This window comes from Orcinus orca, chromosome 5 (assembly GCF_937001465.1).
Source record: "Orcinus orca chromosome 5, mOrcOrc1.1, whole genome shotgun sequence".
NCBI lineage: Eukaryota > Metazoa > Chordata > Mammalia > Artiodactyla > Delphinidae > Orcinus > Orcinus orca.
In genome coordinates, this window is record NC_064563.1 from 145,615,638 (window position 1) to 145,630,167 (window position 14,530).

A 14,530-nucleotide genomic window follows, 5' to 3' on the forward strand; every position below is an offset into this window, starting at 1 on the left:
GTACAACGGGGATAAGGGACCTACTTTGCAGGGTGATTCTGAAGATGAGAAAAAATGGTGCATGCACAGGGCCAATTTGAGCTTTAAAATATAACATTATCTTTGATTCCACCTTCATATTTTATAGAAGTGCTCATATGCTATCGTAGCAAAAGCTCTAAGAGATGACAGCATACTGTAATACAGATGCATCTCCCATTTTAAATGTTCATATTTCCCTTAATTATAATACTTTTCTGATTTATTCTGTTAGAGCTAGTTAAAGTTTATTTTTTTGAATATTATAGCTTTAACATGTCTTCTTTTCTTATTGACACTTTTTTTTTAACCTCCTTTACAGCAGCAGAGTTTATGAGTCAATCCTGTAGTACTGTTATTCTATAAAGGGTGCTGTCTCCCAGGAGACTTGCATTAAGCCCCTTAGCCGCGTGATTATTTCCAGCTCCTTTTTTTGTCTTCTTGTCCTGGCATCTGTGATCTAGTCATTAACCAGGCAAATGCAGCAGTTAATCATCTCAGAAATTAATCTCCCGAGAATAAAAGCCGTACTGATGTCCTTTGGGAGTTAGGCTAGAAGGGCCCTTCTGGCAGAGCTGTTTTTTTATTTTGAACACAAGGGAATTATCCTTCTGAAACATGTAGCCAAGGTGGATCTCTGTTACCCTGCTTGAAAGTTTTCTCAGTAGAACTAATGAGACCTTCATCTAATGTTAATAATTGTGCCTAGTCTAATGTTAAAAATTGTACCAAGCAATGAAAGACAGCCCAACGGAGGAATAAGGACGTGTCATCAACTAGGAAGTTTTTTTTTTTTTTTTTTTTTTTTGCGGTTCGCGGGCCTCTCACTGTTGTGGCCTCTCCCGTTGCGGAGCACAGGCTCCGGACGCGCAGGCTCAGCGGCCATGGCTCACAGGCCCAGCCGCTCCGCGGCACGTGGGATCTTCCCGGACTGGGGCACGAACCCGTGTCCCCTGTATCAGCAGGCGGACTCTTAACCACTGCGCCACCAGGGAAGCCCAAATAGGAAGTATTTGATACGAAATTTAAAAACCCAGTTCACACAACACACGATGGTTATGGAAATAAAACATAATCAGCTATCATTCTGTCATCCCTCACCGTGGTGTAGTCCTCTGGTCCTTTCTGGGTTGGGCCCAATTTTACAGAATCATAGAGTTGTTGTCTTTTGGGGACAGAGCTGTATGAGGTGCTGTTCTGATTTCACATGATGAGGTGCCGTTTCCACGCCGCTAAACGTCTTCATGGGGAGCACATCTGGGTGATGCCACATCCAGATGCTCTATAAGAACTTACTCTCCCTCCTCCCCCAAAGGCTCACTTCCACGCTTTGCCGGTTTAAATTCTAGCAAGTAATAAACATCTGAGACTGCAGCTTCATGGCCCTCAGAGCAAGCCTCGGGAAGGGATCACTGGGTCATAGGAACGTTTTTACGGCTTTTGATCTGTTTCGTCCAATTGTGTGAAGGATGCTTTTCTGAATCTGATGCACCACTTTGATTTGCTGGTGTTTTCTGCTGCCAGTTTGGGACGATAAGGTAAGAGAATACTTTGGACTTGATGGAGGGAGTCAGATTCGGGTCTGAAATGTGTTTTCTGCGTAACAACGAGATGGGACCCAGAGATGCAGCCTGGCAGTTGGGTACTCACCTTTCCTGAAAGATGCCATCTGCCTGGAGGGAGAATGGGCTGTGACACGCAGGTGCCCCGAGGGACACTGCTGCGGCCGTGGTGGGTGTTAACGAGCAGGCATAAGGGAACGCTCCCGGCGAGCGCATCCTCTGAAGCCACTGCCACTGTCGGCGGCACAGGGAAGGGAAGGGCCCTTTCTCTGGGTCCAGGCGGCCCAGGCCCCTTTGTGCTGCCGCTCGGGAGAGGCCAGAGCCACTGCCACCGCCCGACCATGCTCAGGACCCTTGTGCCGGTGCTGCTGGCTCTGGTCACCGCCGTGGGCCCGAGCCAGGCCAGTGGCTTCACAGGTGAGGGGTCCGGGCTCTGTGCGGGGATGGCGGAGGGGTGATGGGCTCCCTGGGAGTGGGTCCCTTGAAGACGGCAGCCCTGCCGAGAGCTGGGCAGGCAGAGATGCTTCCGAATCACCTGGGGCTTGGTGGGGTTCAAGTGTGGACTCTGAGTCAGTGGGTCTGGGAGGGGCCCGGAACTCTGCATTTCTGCCTGGGGTACAGATGTTACAGGCCCACTGGCCACGCTGAGAGTAACACATTCCTGGAGAGTCAGAATCGAACCCTCTGGAAGCACAGCCCGTTTGTCTTCAACTTACAGATAAGGAGAGGGAGACCCAGAGTGGCCAGGGCCACAAAGCCGGCCGAGGGCAAGGTTTCCACCAGGGCTACCCCTGCCTTTGACCCTGGCTCAGACCTCCTTTGCCCGCCAGAGAGCGGGGATCATGAAGTGGGGCTTCCCGCTCACCTTGGGCTCTGCCAGCCCCGTTTCCTCAGCAAGTGGGGATGCAAGTGGCCCACGGGGACGTGAGGGACCAAGCACATGTCCAAGGCCCTTGAGAGACACGTGTCAGCTGCTAAAAACACGTTGGATTTCTGAAACCCCAGATTTCAGAGAATTGAGATTGCAAACCTTTTACATCATTTTCCTATAGAAATCCATCTTATTCCGTTGGGAATTCAAACAGAGCCACTCTGTTTCTACCATCGACTTCAGTTTTATACTAATTTAAACATTTTTCACCCATGGGCAGGATTCTGTGATTTTTTTTCTAATGAATTGTGATTAAAAAAAAACCAACTTGATATTTCCTTTGGAATGACTACTATGCAAACCATACAGCTCAGTGGCAGAACGAATGGGAATGTCTGGAAGCCAGAGGAGGCCTTAGGACGCATTTCATGTGCGGGAGGACCCCAGCAGGAGCGCTAGGTGGTCCGTCAGGGCTGCACGTCTGTTTGCTCCCAGGTACCACATGCTCCGGTACAGGCATGATTTCATTTAATTCTCCTACAACCTCAGGCACAGCTATGATTCTACAAATGACAAGGCTGGGGCACTGAGAGGGCAGGAAACGTGCTTAGAATCACACGGCTGGTACCAGTGAAGCTGGTGTGACTGCAGTCCTGACCCCAGAACCCCCCAGAGCATTAAGATTTTCTACCTCTGGAATTAGAACCCAGGGCCCCTGCCTCCTGTGCTCCTGAAAGGATTTGTCGAGCAGCAGGATCTGCTAAGCGGTTTCTACTGCGAGCTTGGCCAAGAAGCCAGGCCTGGGGAGGCCTTGGTGGCCTCTCACAGAATGGGAAAAACAAAACATGGAGATCCAGTGCAGTTTCACTTGGAAGGAGGAGTGTGTGCGCGTGCACGTGCGCACACGTGTGCGTGTTCTCGCGAACACATGCAAGGCGCCATCGCTCAACTAGTGACCGCGTTTCACTGTGGCGTCTTCTCCAGCCCCTCATCCCAGTCACCTCTAAGCTCTGGCTTCGGAAGCCGCCTTCTCCTGCCCTACCCCACCCAGCCAAGGGCCTCTTACTCCCTCCCAAAGCTTCCTGGGACCCGCCCTTTGGTGAATACAGGTCGGGTCTACTCCCAGAGGCCCTGCCACCCCAGGGGAGGCCACCACATGGCTTGGGAGTGGGCTTGCTCTGGGGCAGTGAGCTTCGGCACCCGATTCTGCCCAGAGTAAGGCTGCAGGCTCTCCCAGCAGCCTGGGCGTGAGGGCTGGCTTGGCCCCATTTCTTCCTGGGGGTCACCGGCCCCCAAGTCTCGCTTTCTGCATGCTTGTGGGCGACCCTGAGGCCAAAGGTGGAACTCTTCAGGGGTGCTGTCCTGGGGATGGGGATGAAGATGATTTCTCCTGCCCCCTCTGAGTTTCGCCCCAGAAATCCACCTTCTCACTGAAGGGTTTACACTGCAACATGGAGCCCCTACCCAGCGGCTGTACAGTCTCCTAAAGCTTAGAGCTCAAAGCTTGAGTATCTGAAAACGTGAATTACATTCAAAGCATTCATTCATCCTTCACTGACAGCCCAGGAACGCAGCAAGTCCCACGCTGGCCGCAGACGTGGGAGGCACCCCACGGCCCTCCTGTCAGATCCCTGGGGCTGCCTCAGCAAAGCCCCACAGACTGGGGGGCTTAGTGGTAGAGATTTATTTCTTCACAGTCTGGAGGCCAGAGGTTCAAGGTCAAGGTGTTGGCAGGGTTGGTTCCTCCTGAGGCTGGGAGGGAGAATCTGTCCCCGACACACCTCTCCGCAGCTTCTGATGGTTTGTGTTGCTGCCAATTTTAGGGACCCCTGGCTTGTAGCTGCATCACCTGACCTACGCCTTCATCTCCTATTGCATCTCCCTGTGTGCATTCCTGCCTCTGTGTCCAAATTCTCCCTCTCATAAGGATGCCAGTCGTACTGGATCAGGGGCCACCCTACACCAATATCACCTCATCTTAACCAATTATGTCTGCAAAAACCCTTTTTCCGAGTACAGTCACATTCTGTGGTACTGAGGTTTAGAACTTCAACTTATGAATTTGGGATGGGACATATTTCAGCCCTCACACGGTCCCTGCTCTATGAGGCAACAGAGGCTCCCCGGGCAGATGGGACACGCAGTGGCAGGTGGTCCGCGACACAGGGGTCTGCGGCTGATGAAGGTAGTAGGTGATATGGGGTCTCGAGAACCAAGTGACAATTCTGATAAAGGCCATGGACATCTGTGCCCAGGAACCAGGCTCCAGGTGAGAGACACCTAGGGCCTGAAAAGGCCAGCTGGATGTCCCACCTCGGGCACTGTGTCCTCACTCCCGCTGACCACAGCAACCGTTGGACTGAACTTTACCATCTATGAACTTCTCACATGTATTTGACTTGTGTGTTTATCTTTCACCTCATTCCAAAAAAATGGTGTCACTGCCATCGTGCCCAGCACTTAGTGGGCCTTTACTATGTATTCACTGAGGGAACCGCTGTGTATTCACGTCGCACGTGACAGCCCTTGTTGCGGAGATATGAGGTGTGCGCAGGGCTCTCCAGCCCGCAGAGTCAGAGAACACGCAGCAGAGCCCAGGACAAGAGCCCCAGGAGCTTGGTTTCTCTGTGTCCCCTTATGTGTACCGTCAGGCCCCTGGGTGCGGGGAGCCGGGGTCGGGCTGGGGTGGCATCTCCTGCTCTGTGGGGGAGGGTTGCTCAGCCAGCAGGTGTCATGCTGCCTCCCTTGCGTCTATGCTACTGCATCACCTTCTCGGATACGGGCTGGTGGGCAGATCCCAAGGGGTCCGCCGTGTGCGGGTGTCTTTTTCACCTGCTCTTGCAGAAGCAGAGGATTTGCAGAGAACCCCTCACATTGGTTTGATTCTGGCATTTTCTCTTGTTTCTCCATCCTCCTCCCTCCCTCGTAGAAAAAGGCCTCTCGCTGCTGAGCTACCAGCTGTGCAACTACAGCGTGAGCCAGCACGTCCAGAGCGTGGAGGCAGTGCACACATCCCGCCTGACCTACGTTCCCTGCGGCTGGTGGGTCCCCTGGCGGCGCTGCCCCAAGACCGTCTACCGGACCCAGTACCTGGTGGTGGAGGTTCCTAAGCGGAGGAACGTGACCGACTGCTGCGAAGGCTATGAGCAGCTGGGCCTCTACTGCGTCCTGCGTGAGTCCTGCCCCGTCCTGGGATAGTCACTGTTCACGCCCCCTGGCCCTGAACTGACTAGAACACGGGTCCTCAGCCTCAGGTGTGCCACAGGGTCATCCACAGGGCCAGTCTAAGCACTGGCCTCACCCCGGATTTCAGGCCCAGGGGGGCAGGGGTGAAGTTCGAGTTCCCAGGTGATGGTGATGCTACCGGCCCAAGCCCCCCTCTGGGAGCCTCTGTTTTGGGTGGTGGCTCTCAGACCTGGCTGCACACCGAAGTCCCCGGGGCAGCTTTAATAACGATGACGCCTGGTCCCCCTTCAGACACTCTGATGGATTCAGTCTGGGGCGTAGCCTGGGGGCCCAGGGATATTTCTTAAAGCTCCCCCAGCCATTCTAACAGGCAGCTGAGTTTGAGAACAGCATTGCGATCTCTTCTGTGATGGCAGCCAGCCTTGTCGTTCTAAAGGCTGTGAGACCCTAGTCTGAGCCCCAATCTGTGAAAGAGATGGAAAGGGCCCCCTAGCTGCCCAGAGGCTCCCAAGGCCTCTTACTCCCTCTGCGTGGTTCCAAAGATGCTTGGGGCGGCGACCAGCCATGCTGAGGCTGTCCCAGGCTTGTCTGAGGCCGGGCGGACGGGGCTGTGTGGCGTTCAGGGCTCAGCCTCTCGACACGGAGGGAACTTTCCAGAAGGCCTCTTCCGGGGTCAAGGGTGCAGGCGTGTGCTTGTGTGAATACGTGGGGGGGTGGTGGTGATCGTTTGAATCAGTTTCAGAGCTGAGATGAGTTTCTGAACAGGCAGGAGGCCTGCCTACACCCGCCCCCGTGGTGGAGGGGAAGTGGGAAGGGTGGCAATAGGGCACCCTGAGACATGGGGCTGCCTCCTCCGAAATGCAGAGAGCACCAGCTCGCGGGGTGTGGGAGCGGCTTCCGTGACCCGTCCATCCGCGGGGTCCCGGGCAGCAGGACAGCCGCAGGCTAGGACGTGGACACGGCACACCAGGGGCGCCAGCCCTCCAGCCCTAGGGGCTAGCAGATGTAGAGTCTTGGGTCCCTCAGACCCTGCAGACGGGCTGGACCTGTAGTTATCCTGAGTGCATCTCCCTCAGCCTCCAAAGCCCGCAGAGGACGGGGTGGCTGACATGTGCACTCATGCAGCTCAGAGGGCCAGGCCCCGAGATGACCGGACCGCTCAGCGTTGAGCAGGTCACAGGAACACACCTCTTCTGGGAGTGTTAAAACGACACCATGGCCACCAATGCCGCCACCACCAATAAAAACCAGGAAGGGCCAGCTGGCCTCAGGTCCGCGGCTGGGTGCCTGTTGTGTATTCCCGCTGGTTCCCTGAAGGGACACTTGCAGGGGCGGTGCTGGGTCTGAGGAGCCCCTTCCCATGGTGACCACGGCTCTCTGTCTGCCGTCCCTGCCTCCAAGGGCCCCATGCACAGCGGGAGCTGCCCCTGCCCTGGGAGCACGCTCTTCTGGGGCTGGGGGTCCCGGGTCGGGGAGGCCTCAGCTGGGGCACACGGCGCTTGGGTTGGAGCATCAGATCCTGGTAGAAAGAGGGGGCCCCACCCTAGCCCACCCGCCTTCCCCCGCAGAGGCCACACTCTCCCCACCTGCTGTCGGTCTGTCGTGGGGCTGGTGAGGTCACAGGTTCAGAGGGCCAGAGGGGCCCCCAGGAAAGGCTAAGCCCCCCAGCCCCGCCCAGCCTGAGCAGTCACCTGTCTGTGCGGCCTGCTGCCCTCCCCCCAGGAGAGAAGGCGGGAGGCACCGGCTTCCTGGGAAGCAGGGACACAAGCTCATCTTGCTTCCCAGCGAACCAGCCTCCCGTGGGACTCAGCCCCACTTTTAAAGTGTTAGCGCCTTTAAACAGGGGCTCGCCAGGCAGGAGAGGCCCAGAACATTCTAGCTAGAGTCCCGTGGGCAGATCTGCTCTGGGGAAGCGCAGGTCATGGGGCGGCCGGTGTTTGGCGGGGGGCCAGGGTGGGAGGCGCTGAGGGCAAGGGGAGGACTCACCCTGAAGGCCCCCAGGCCCAGCAGAGGGGGCTGAATTGGGGTGGGGTGGGGTCCACAGTCCCCCCCGTGCCTTGGAAGGGTCACTCTGGAAGCAGCGTGGAGAGGACGCAGGCAGGATCCCAGAAGGAAGGAGAAGAGAGAGGAAAAGGGGCCTGTGAAAGCCAGTGGGAGATTCCTGGTCGCTACGGGACGGGAGCAGACGGGGACACAGACCTGGGGAGGCGGGTGACTTAAAGCCCTGTCGTATTTAGTTGGTGACGTTTGAGGAAGGGGCTGTGGCGTGCGTGGGAGGGGCACAGTGAGGAGGAACGTCCAGGCACACGGCCCACTGGACACCTGCTTGGGCAGGCCCCGGCTTGCTGCCTGGGCCCCGCTTGACACTGCAGCTGCTGCGGGGCTGCCCTGTGACCGCCGGGGAGGGCATGGGGGGCTGCAGCACTTGTTCCTGCAGCTTGGGAGGCCCCCAGTGAGCCTCGGTCTCCCCCACCTCCGAGCTCAGGGACACCACGTGGGCAGCTAGAAGGTGCCTGGTGGGAAGTATTTACACAATGGGCACCAGCAGCTCAGCTTTCTCCACACCTGCCTGGCTCCTCGGATCAAAGCTGGTGCAGAGGTGCCTCACGACGGCTTGGCTCTCTGGAACCAGAAGTGAGAGGTCCCTGTAAGTGATGTGCTGAGACCCACTGGTTGATTGGCACAGAGGAGCCTGGGGCCACAGCCCGGATGTGGCAGCCTGGGCACCTGGGGCGGAGAGGCAGGCAGAAGGCACTCGCCTCCGGGCCGCCCGGGGCTGGGGTTTCTCATGTCTCGGCAACCTCAGCTCAGCGGTCTCATCCCCGGCAGCAGTGAAACCTCAGCTTTCCTTTCTTCTCTCTCTTCCCACTCAACAGTCAAGAACCCAAAAAAGGGAAGAGCATTACGTGAGAAGAGAACACATGATTTTTTTTTTCAGTCTCGATGCCTTTTTCAATTTTTTTAAGTCCCACATTTGGAAGGCCATGATATAAGTCATATATGATCTTAGTTGTGGGAAGGCCATGATAAGCCATACATGATCTTAGTTAAGTGTATTTTTACAGTGCAAAAACGAATACACAAGCAACGTAGAAAATTTGGAAACAAAGAAAAGGGAAATTGCCCGTAAGTCTGCCCTCCCCCCGCCCCCCCAAACAACCCCCCTCCCGCAACAATGACCACGGTTAACATTTTCTTCTAGTCTCATTCAGGGAAGACCTTTTACAGAAGGGTGGTCACCCTGCTGGAGATGTTTTGCAGCACACTTGTACCCCTTGGCAATTTATCTGGAACTCTTCCGAGCCCATAAATCGTGTTCTCCAGCGTGATTTAATGCCCACAAGGCACCGCATCACACGGATGGGTCAGCACTGAGCAATCTGCTACCACTTAGCATCTAGTGGTTTCCAATTTCTGGTTCTTATAAATAACGCTGCGATGAGTTTCATCTGGTGCGAACACTGCTGCACAAAAGTTGGAATATTTAGTCAGGATGGATTCCTCAGAGCAGAACTGAGCATCTCAGTGGGCACTCACCACCTGCTGCGACGCCCCGGTTCCCGCATGGTCCATCTCTTCCGCACGCCCTTCTGCACGGCAAGCCCAGGACCCCGCTGGACCCGGAGCCTACCCCAAACTTCCCTTCTCCCAGGCTGATGGCCAGGGCCCCTTTGAGGAAGGAGAATTCCGAGGAAGGGTTATTATCTGATTATTCCAGAGCGGATCCGATTCCCCAGCCCTAGAGAGTCCTGGGCTGTGACTCAGACAGAAATCTCCGCCTTATCTCGTGAACCGTGACTCACCTGGGGTTGCCAGGCGCTGGGCAGTCCTGGGTCATTGTTTGTGTCGAGTTAGGGAAGGAGAGGAGGATTTTTGACTTTCTACCAAGTTGGAACCATTTACTGTTCTCTCTGGCTCTCCGTAAGCCGGCCAGCCCTGAGGGATGGAGGGAGTTTCCCAGCAGCCTCCATATTAAGACGAACTTTAACTCGAAAGCACTTCTGTTGTGATCAGGTCACTGTTTTTGGAAGCCCGTTTCTCCTGGTGGCTATTTTCCTTTCATTTAGTTAAACCTCTTGGTTTAGAATAGTTTTCAATTTCCAGACAAAGATTTGCAAAGACAGTAGAGAGAGTCCCCCTTCACCCCTCTCCCAGGGTCCCTAATGTTAGCTCTTACATTACCAGGGAGCATTTTCCCCAATAAGGACCAACGTGGGTGCATTACTGCTTAATTCTACTCCACACTTTACTTGGATTTCCCTTTTTTTCCCCCTAATGTCATTTTTCAGTCCCAGGAGCCCATGATACATTTAATCTCATGTTTCTTAACTGCCAGGCAGGAGAGGCCCAGAACATTCTAGCTAGAGTCCCGTGGGCAGAGGGACTGCCAACCGAGGCGGCTCGTTTTCACAATGGGAGAGAAAGCAACGTGCTCCCGATCCTTGGCGGGTGGCCCTCCGGGGGTCTCGGCATTTCCATCCCAGCACAGCCTCTCTCGGGCTGCACCAAAGCTGTCCCTGCATGGCCGCTTCTCCAGGACGTCAGACGTCGGAATAGCCACCGGGGCAACTAGGAAGTGAGGAGGGGGCCGAGGACAGCGTGGAGAGGAGAACGCGCTTGACAGTGACCGCCAAGCCCAGGCTCAGCTTCCGTGAGGAGAGAGCTGACGGGGACCCATGCAGCTGCCTTGGTGATGTGTTCCCAGCAGGAGGGGCCGCCACCTTCTTTCTGGCTGTGGAGCACCCTGCAGAGACTCTGGAGAGCCCCAGAGGACCACCCTTAGGACCCCGGCCCCTCGGCTCTTCCTTTCCACCTGGCGACCCCACGCATCCTCCCGAGGGGCTGGCCCTCCCCAGCTCTGAGGGCGCGTTTCCAGAGCACGGCTGTCACGCCTTCGCTGACTGTCCTGGAGTTTGGGGAGCCCAGAGTGGCTCTCCTGACTGTCACGTAGGACACAGAGCTTTACGTGGACCTGGGCAGGAGGCAGATGGGTTTGAGTGACACCCAGTCGGGCCTGGAGCCCTCGTCCCCGGGTGGGTGGGTGGAGCTCACACAGGCCCTTCCTCGGACGCTGGTTGGGGTCTTGCCTTCCTTGTGCTCCCTCCCTGCTGCCCTCAGCCCCCGGACGCTCACGGCTGCCCAGCTTCCTGCATCCCATGCTGCCCTGAGCTCCATCCACTGCTGGGCCTGCACAGACCCGGCAGGGGGGTCAGCCCTGCCGCCCCCGACGCCCAGCCACCGAGCGAGTGTCCGGCAGCATCAGCTGGCGCCCTGGCCGCCTCCCTGCAGAGAGCAGCACGCCCGCTTCCCCCAGGTTCCCGTTCTTCTCTCCCTCTCCTGTGCTTTCCTGTCCCCTGAATGTCAGCACCCTGGCTCCCGGCTAGTCCCCTAGGAGCCCCCGGATTCTCAGATAGTTCCTGCTTTTATCAGATCTCTGAAAGCTCTTTGCCCATGCCTCCGCCAGCCCTCACCACACCTGGCTGCACAGCCCCCGTCGTCTTTGCCTCCTGCAGGCTCCTGTCGTCTGCATCGTCTGCCCCGAGCTGCGTCCCACCGAGCACGTTGTGAGTGCTGGCCCTGGAGGTGTGCAGCCCACAGCCCCGCTGATTGACCTCAGCGGACCTCCCGGGCATTGACCAGGGGAGGGGACAGGGCCTCGCTGCCCCCCATCTCCACGTGCGCCTCCAGAAAGCGCGCCACACTTCACATCCGCACGGCCAAATCCTGGCTCCACCCAAGGCCACTCTTCCTGCAGCTTCTCCCGGAAATGGTGCCGAGTGGATGCCCAGGCCTGAAGCCTTGGAACCATCTTGAAGCTTCTTTCTTTTACACCCTGCCCTGTCTGTCAGCACGTCCTGCGGGCACTTCCAGCTACAGACACTCAGGATCTGAGGCTTCCCGCTTGTTTCCACCCATCACCCTGGTCCAGCCTCCACCAGCTCTTGCCTGGACCGTCACAATAGGCTCTGGACAGGCGCGCCTGGACCATCACAATAGGCTCTCGACAGGCGCGGCTGCCAGAGCAGCGCAGGGATTAGCAAGTCAGGCCGCCCTCAGGGAAGCTGTGGACGCAGGACAGGGAAGGGAAGGGGCAGAGGCAGGGGACGATTTCACGGCATTGGCCACGGGTCGGAAGGTGGTTTGCATACGGGGTGCGGCAGCTCCAGCCCCCAAGGGCCACCTGAGGGTCCTAGGAGGTGGGGACGCAGAGGTTGGCAGAGCAGTGAGAGTCTGGGCAGGGCACCACAGTGTCCCCTTCACCACGGACCTGCCCCAAACCCCCAGGGCACCCACCTCAACACCGCGGGGGTCTTTCCGTGGCCCAGCCCACCTGCTCACCCACCGCGCCCTCACCAGCCCCAGGGACCTCCTTCTCACCTTTGGGGGGCCCAGCGCATTCCCACTTCCTGGGCCTCAAGCTACAGGCTGTCCCCCCAGTGCCCCGGCCCCTGCAGAGACCTCCGTTCAGGGTGGCCTTCCCTGCCTACCTGCCCCTGGGCCCTGCTTCTTCCCCGCAGCTCTCATTCATCTGAGCTTTTGTAGGCCTATTGGCATATTGGTCTCTGTCCAACATCTAAGTGTCCTGAGGCAGGGACTTTGCCTCGGGCCCACTGCTGGGTCACGGGTACCTTGCTTTGTGTCTGGCACATAGTAGGTGCTCAATAAATATTCAATGAGTGAGTGAGTGAGCTGTCAGGACACAGAGCAGCAAGGGGGCCTCTACGGGCGTGGTAGAGAGCCCTGTACATGGACTCCTGAGGCCTAGAGGAACAGGACACCCGGGACCCCAGCTTCCTGGGAGAAGCTGCCCTCCTCCCAGGAAAGACGGTCAGGCTACGTTGGAGTCAGAGCAAACGGCCTCGATGGCTGCTCTGCAGGACAGGGCGAGGCCCTGCCCAGGCCTGGTGGTGGCCCTTGAGTGGGCTGCTCTGTGCGCCTCGGAACCGCAGACAGATCCCAGTGCCAGGAGGCATCCAGACACAGCGCCATGCGGGCCATCTGGGATTCCACAGCCAATAGCACTAATCGCTGCTCGCTTGTCCCCCAGCCCTGAATCGGTCTGAGGAGTTCGCATCTAAACCCGGCCTCTGCCCAGTGGTGAGGCCAGAAGCGTCTACCTCGCCATGCACCCTGGATGCGGACTGTCCTGGTCTTCAGAAGTGCTGCCCTTCGTCGGCGGGCCCCCGCTGCTCGGCCCCTGCCCCCCGAGGTAGGGCTGAGGCCTGATCTGGGAGAAGGTGGGAGGAGGAGTGAATTTCTGGTAGCAGCAGCCCGGGTTTTGTGGGGAGCCTGCAGCCTGTGCACGGGCCCATTTCACTCATAAAATCCGGCCACTGACCCCTCAGGGGGAGAAGTGTGCTCACAGCTGCCCTGAGGGGGTTAGACGTTCCTGGAAAAGCAGGGACCCCAGTTTCCCAAGATTGCCTGGGGAGGCCCTCAGAGCTCCCGGTGAGCTTGCTGGGAGCTGAGCTGTGTCAGAGCTGGGAGGTTTAGGACTGTCTGCTTGTGCAGCCCCACGGGGACCCGAAATCCTTCCCAGGCCCCCGTCTGGCAAGTCAGTGCAGGCCCCCAGGAGAAGAGGTGGTCAAGGTTCAGAGCCAGGGAAACACATATAAACTGTATAGATATATAACGTGCAATATACAATATATTATAAAACATGAAGTATTAGTATAATATATATCTTATTAGCATAGTATAAAGTAATAGTATACATAATGTAAATATTATGTTACATATAATATATAATGATACTATTATACTGTATACATTATAGTATATATGTTATAAGTAATATACGTCATGTTATCTAATATACCTTGTGTACAATAGTACATTCTACGGTATAAATGGGACCATAGATAACATAAGAGAAGCAGGGGCAGGGGGTCGGAAGCGTGCCACCCCATTCCCCAGGGGCCTCCTGTGGCCCCAGCCTGTCCTGGGCCTGAGGCTCATCCCTGTGCCCTCGGGCAGCTCCAGAGAGGAAGCTGGCGAGTTTCTGGTACAACGTGACCGTCCTGGTGAAGATGGACTTCACGGAGCTCCAGCAGGCAGACCCCAGGCTGCTGAATCACATGAGGCTTCTGCACTCCATGGTAGGTGTCGGGGTGTCGGGAGGGGTTCCACAAGAGACCCCAACTGACTGACTCTGAACCAAATGTGGATTCTTACTTAAAAACAGCTTGGGGCTTCCCTGGTGGCGCAGTGGTTGAGAGTCCGCCTGCCGATGCAGGGGACACGGGTTCGTGCCCCGGGTCCGGGAGGATCCCACATGCCGCGGAGCGGCTGGGCCCGTGAGCCATGGCCGCTGAGCCTGCGCGTCCGGAGCCTGTGCTCCACAACGGGAGAGGCCGCAACAGTGAGAGGCCCGCGTATTACAAAAAAAAAAAAAAAAAAAAAAAAACCAGCTTGAAAGAGATACGATTTTTGTGCAATAAAATGCCCTCTCGGAAGGGTGCAGTTTGGTGTGTTTTGAGGTACGTGGCGTGCGAGCCCTACCCTATCACGACGTGAAGCAGGAAACTCCTCCTGTTTTCAGGGTCTGTTGCTTAAGGCCCGGGTGCAGCCTTCCCAGGCCCCAGAGCTGTGCCCTTGAGCACCTCTCTCACGCATCCCCGAGTTCTGGTTCCTGCTTTAGGGAAGTCCCAGGAGTTCTGGAAGGTGCTGAGATGGGGACCTCTAGACTGGGCTTCTCTGCCTTGGCACTGTCGATGTTTGGGGCTGCATGGCTCTGTCATGGGGCTGCCTGTCCCCACAGGGTTTCGCAGCAGGCCTGGCTCTACCCAAAAGAGGCCAGAAATGTGCCCGGCTGTGACAACCAAAACTGTCTCCAGATGTGGCCACAGGCCCCCTGAGGGGCAAGGCCCGCACCCCACCCCCAGGAGGGAGC

The 14,530-nt window shown here is 56.9% G+C and overlaps 1 protein-coding gene across 1 annotated transcript in view; it reads left to right on the forward strand.

Moving 5' to 3' along the window:
• The first annotated feature begins 1,921 nt into the window (after nucleotides 1-1,921).
• UMODL1 (uromodulin like 1) overlaps nucleotides 1,922-14,530 on the forward strand; it is a 63,303-nt gene continuing 50,694 nt past the window's right edge. Inside the window, exons 1-4 of the mRNA XM_033418366.2 lie at nucleotides 1,922-1,997; nucleotides 5,381-5,623; nucleotides 12,686-12,847; nucleotides 13,615-13,736. Coding sequence (XP_033274257.1) covers nucleotides 1,922-1,997; nucleotides 5,381-5,623; nucleotides 12,686-12,847; nucleotides 13,615-13,736 — 603 coding nt within the window. The remainder of the gene's footprint in view (nucleotides 1,998-5,380; nucleotides 5,624-12,685; nucleotides 12,848-13,614; nucleotides 13,737-14,530) is intronic.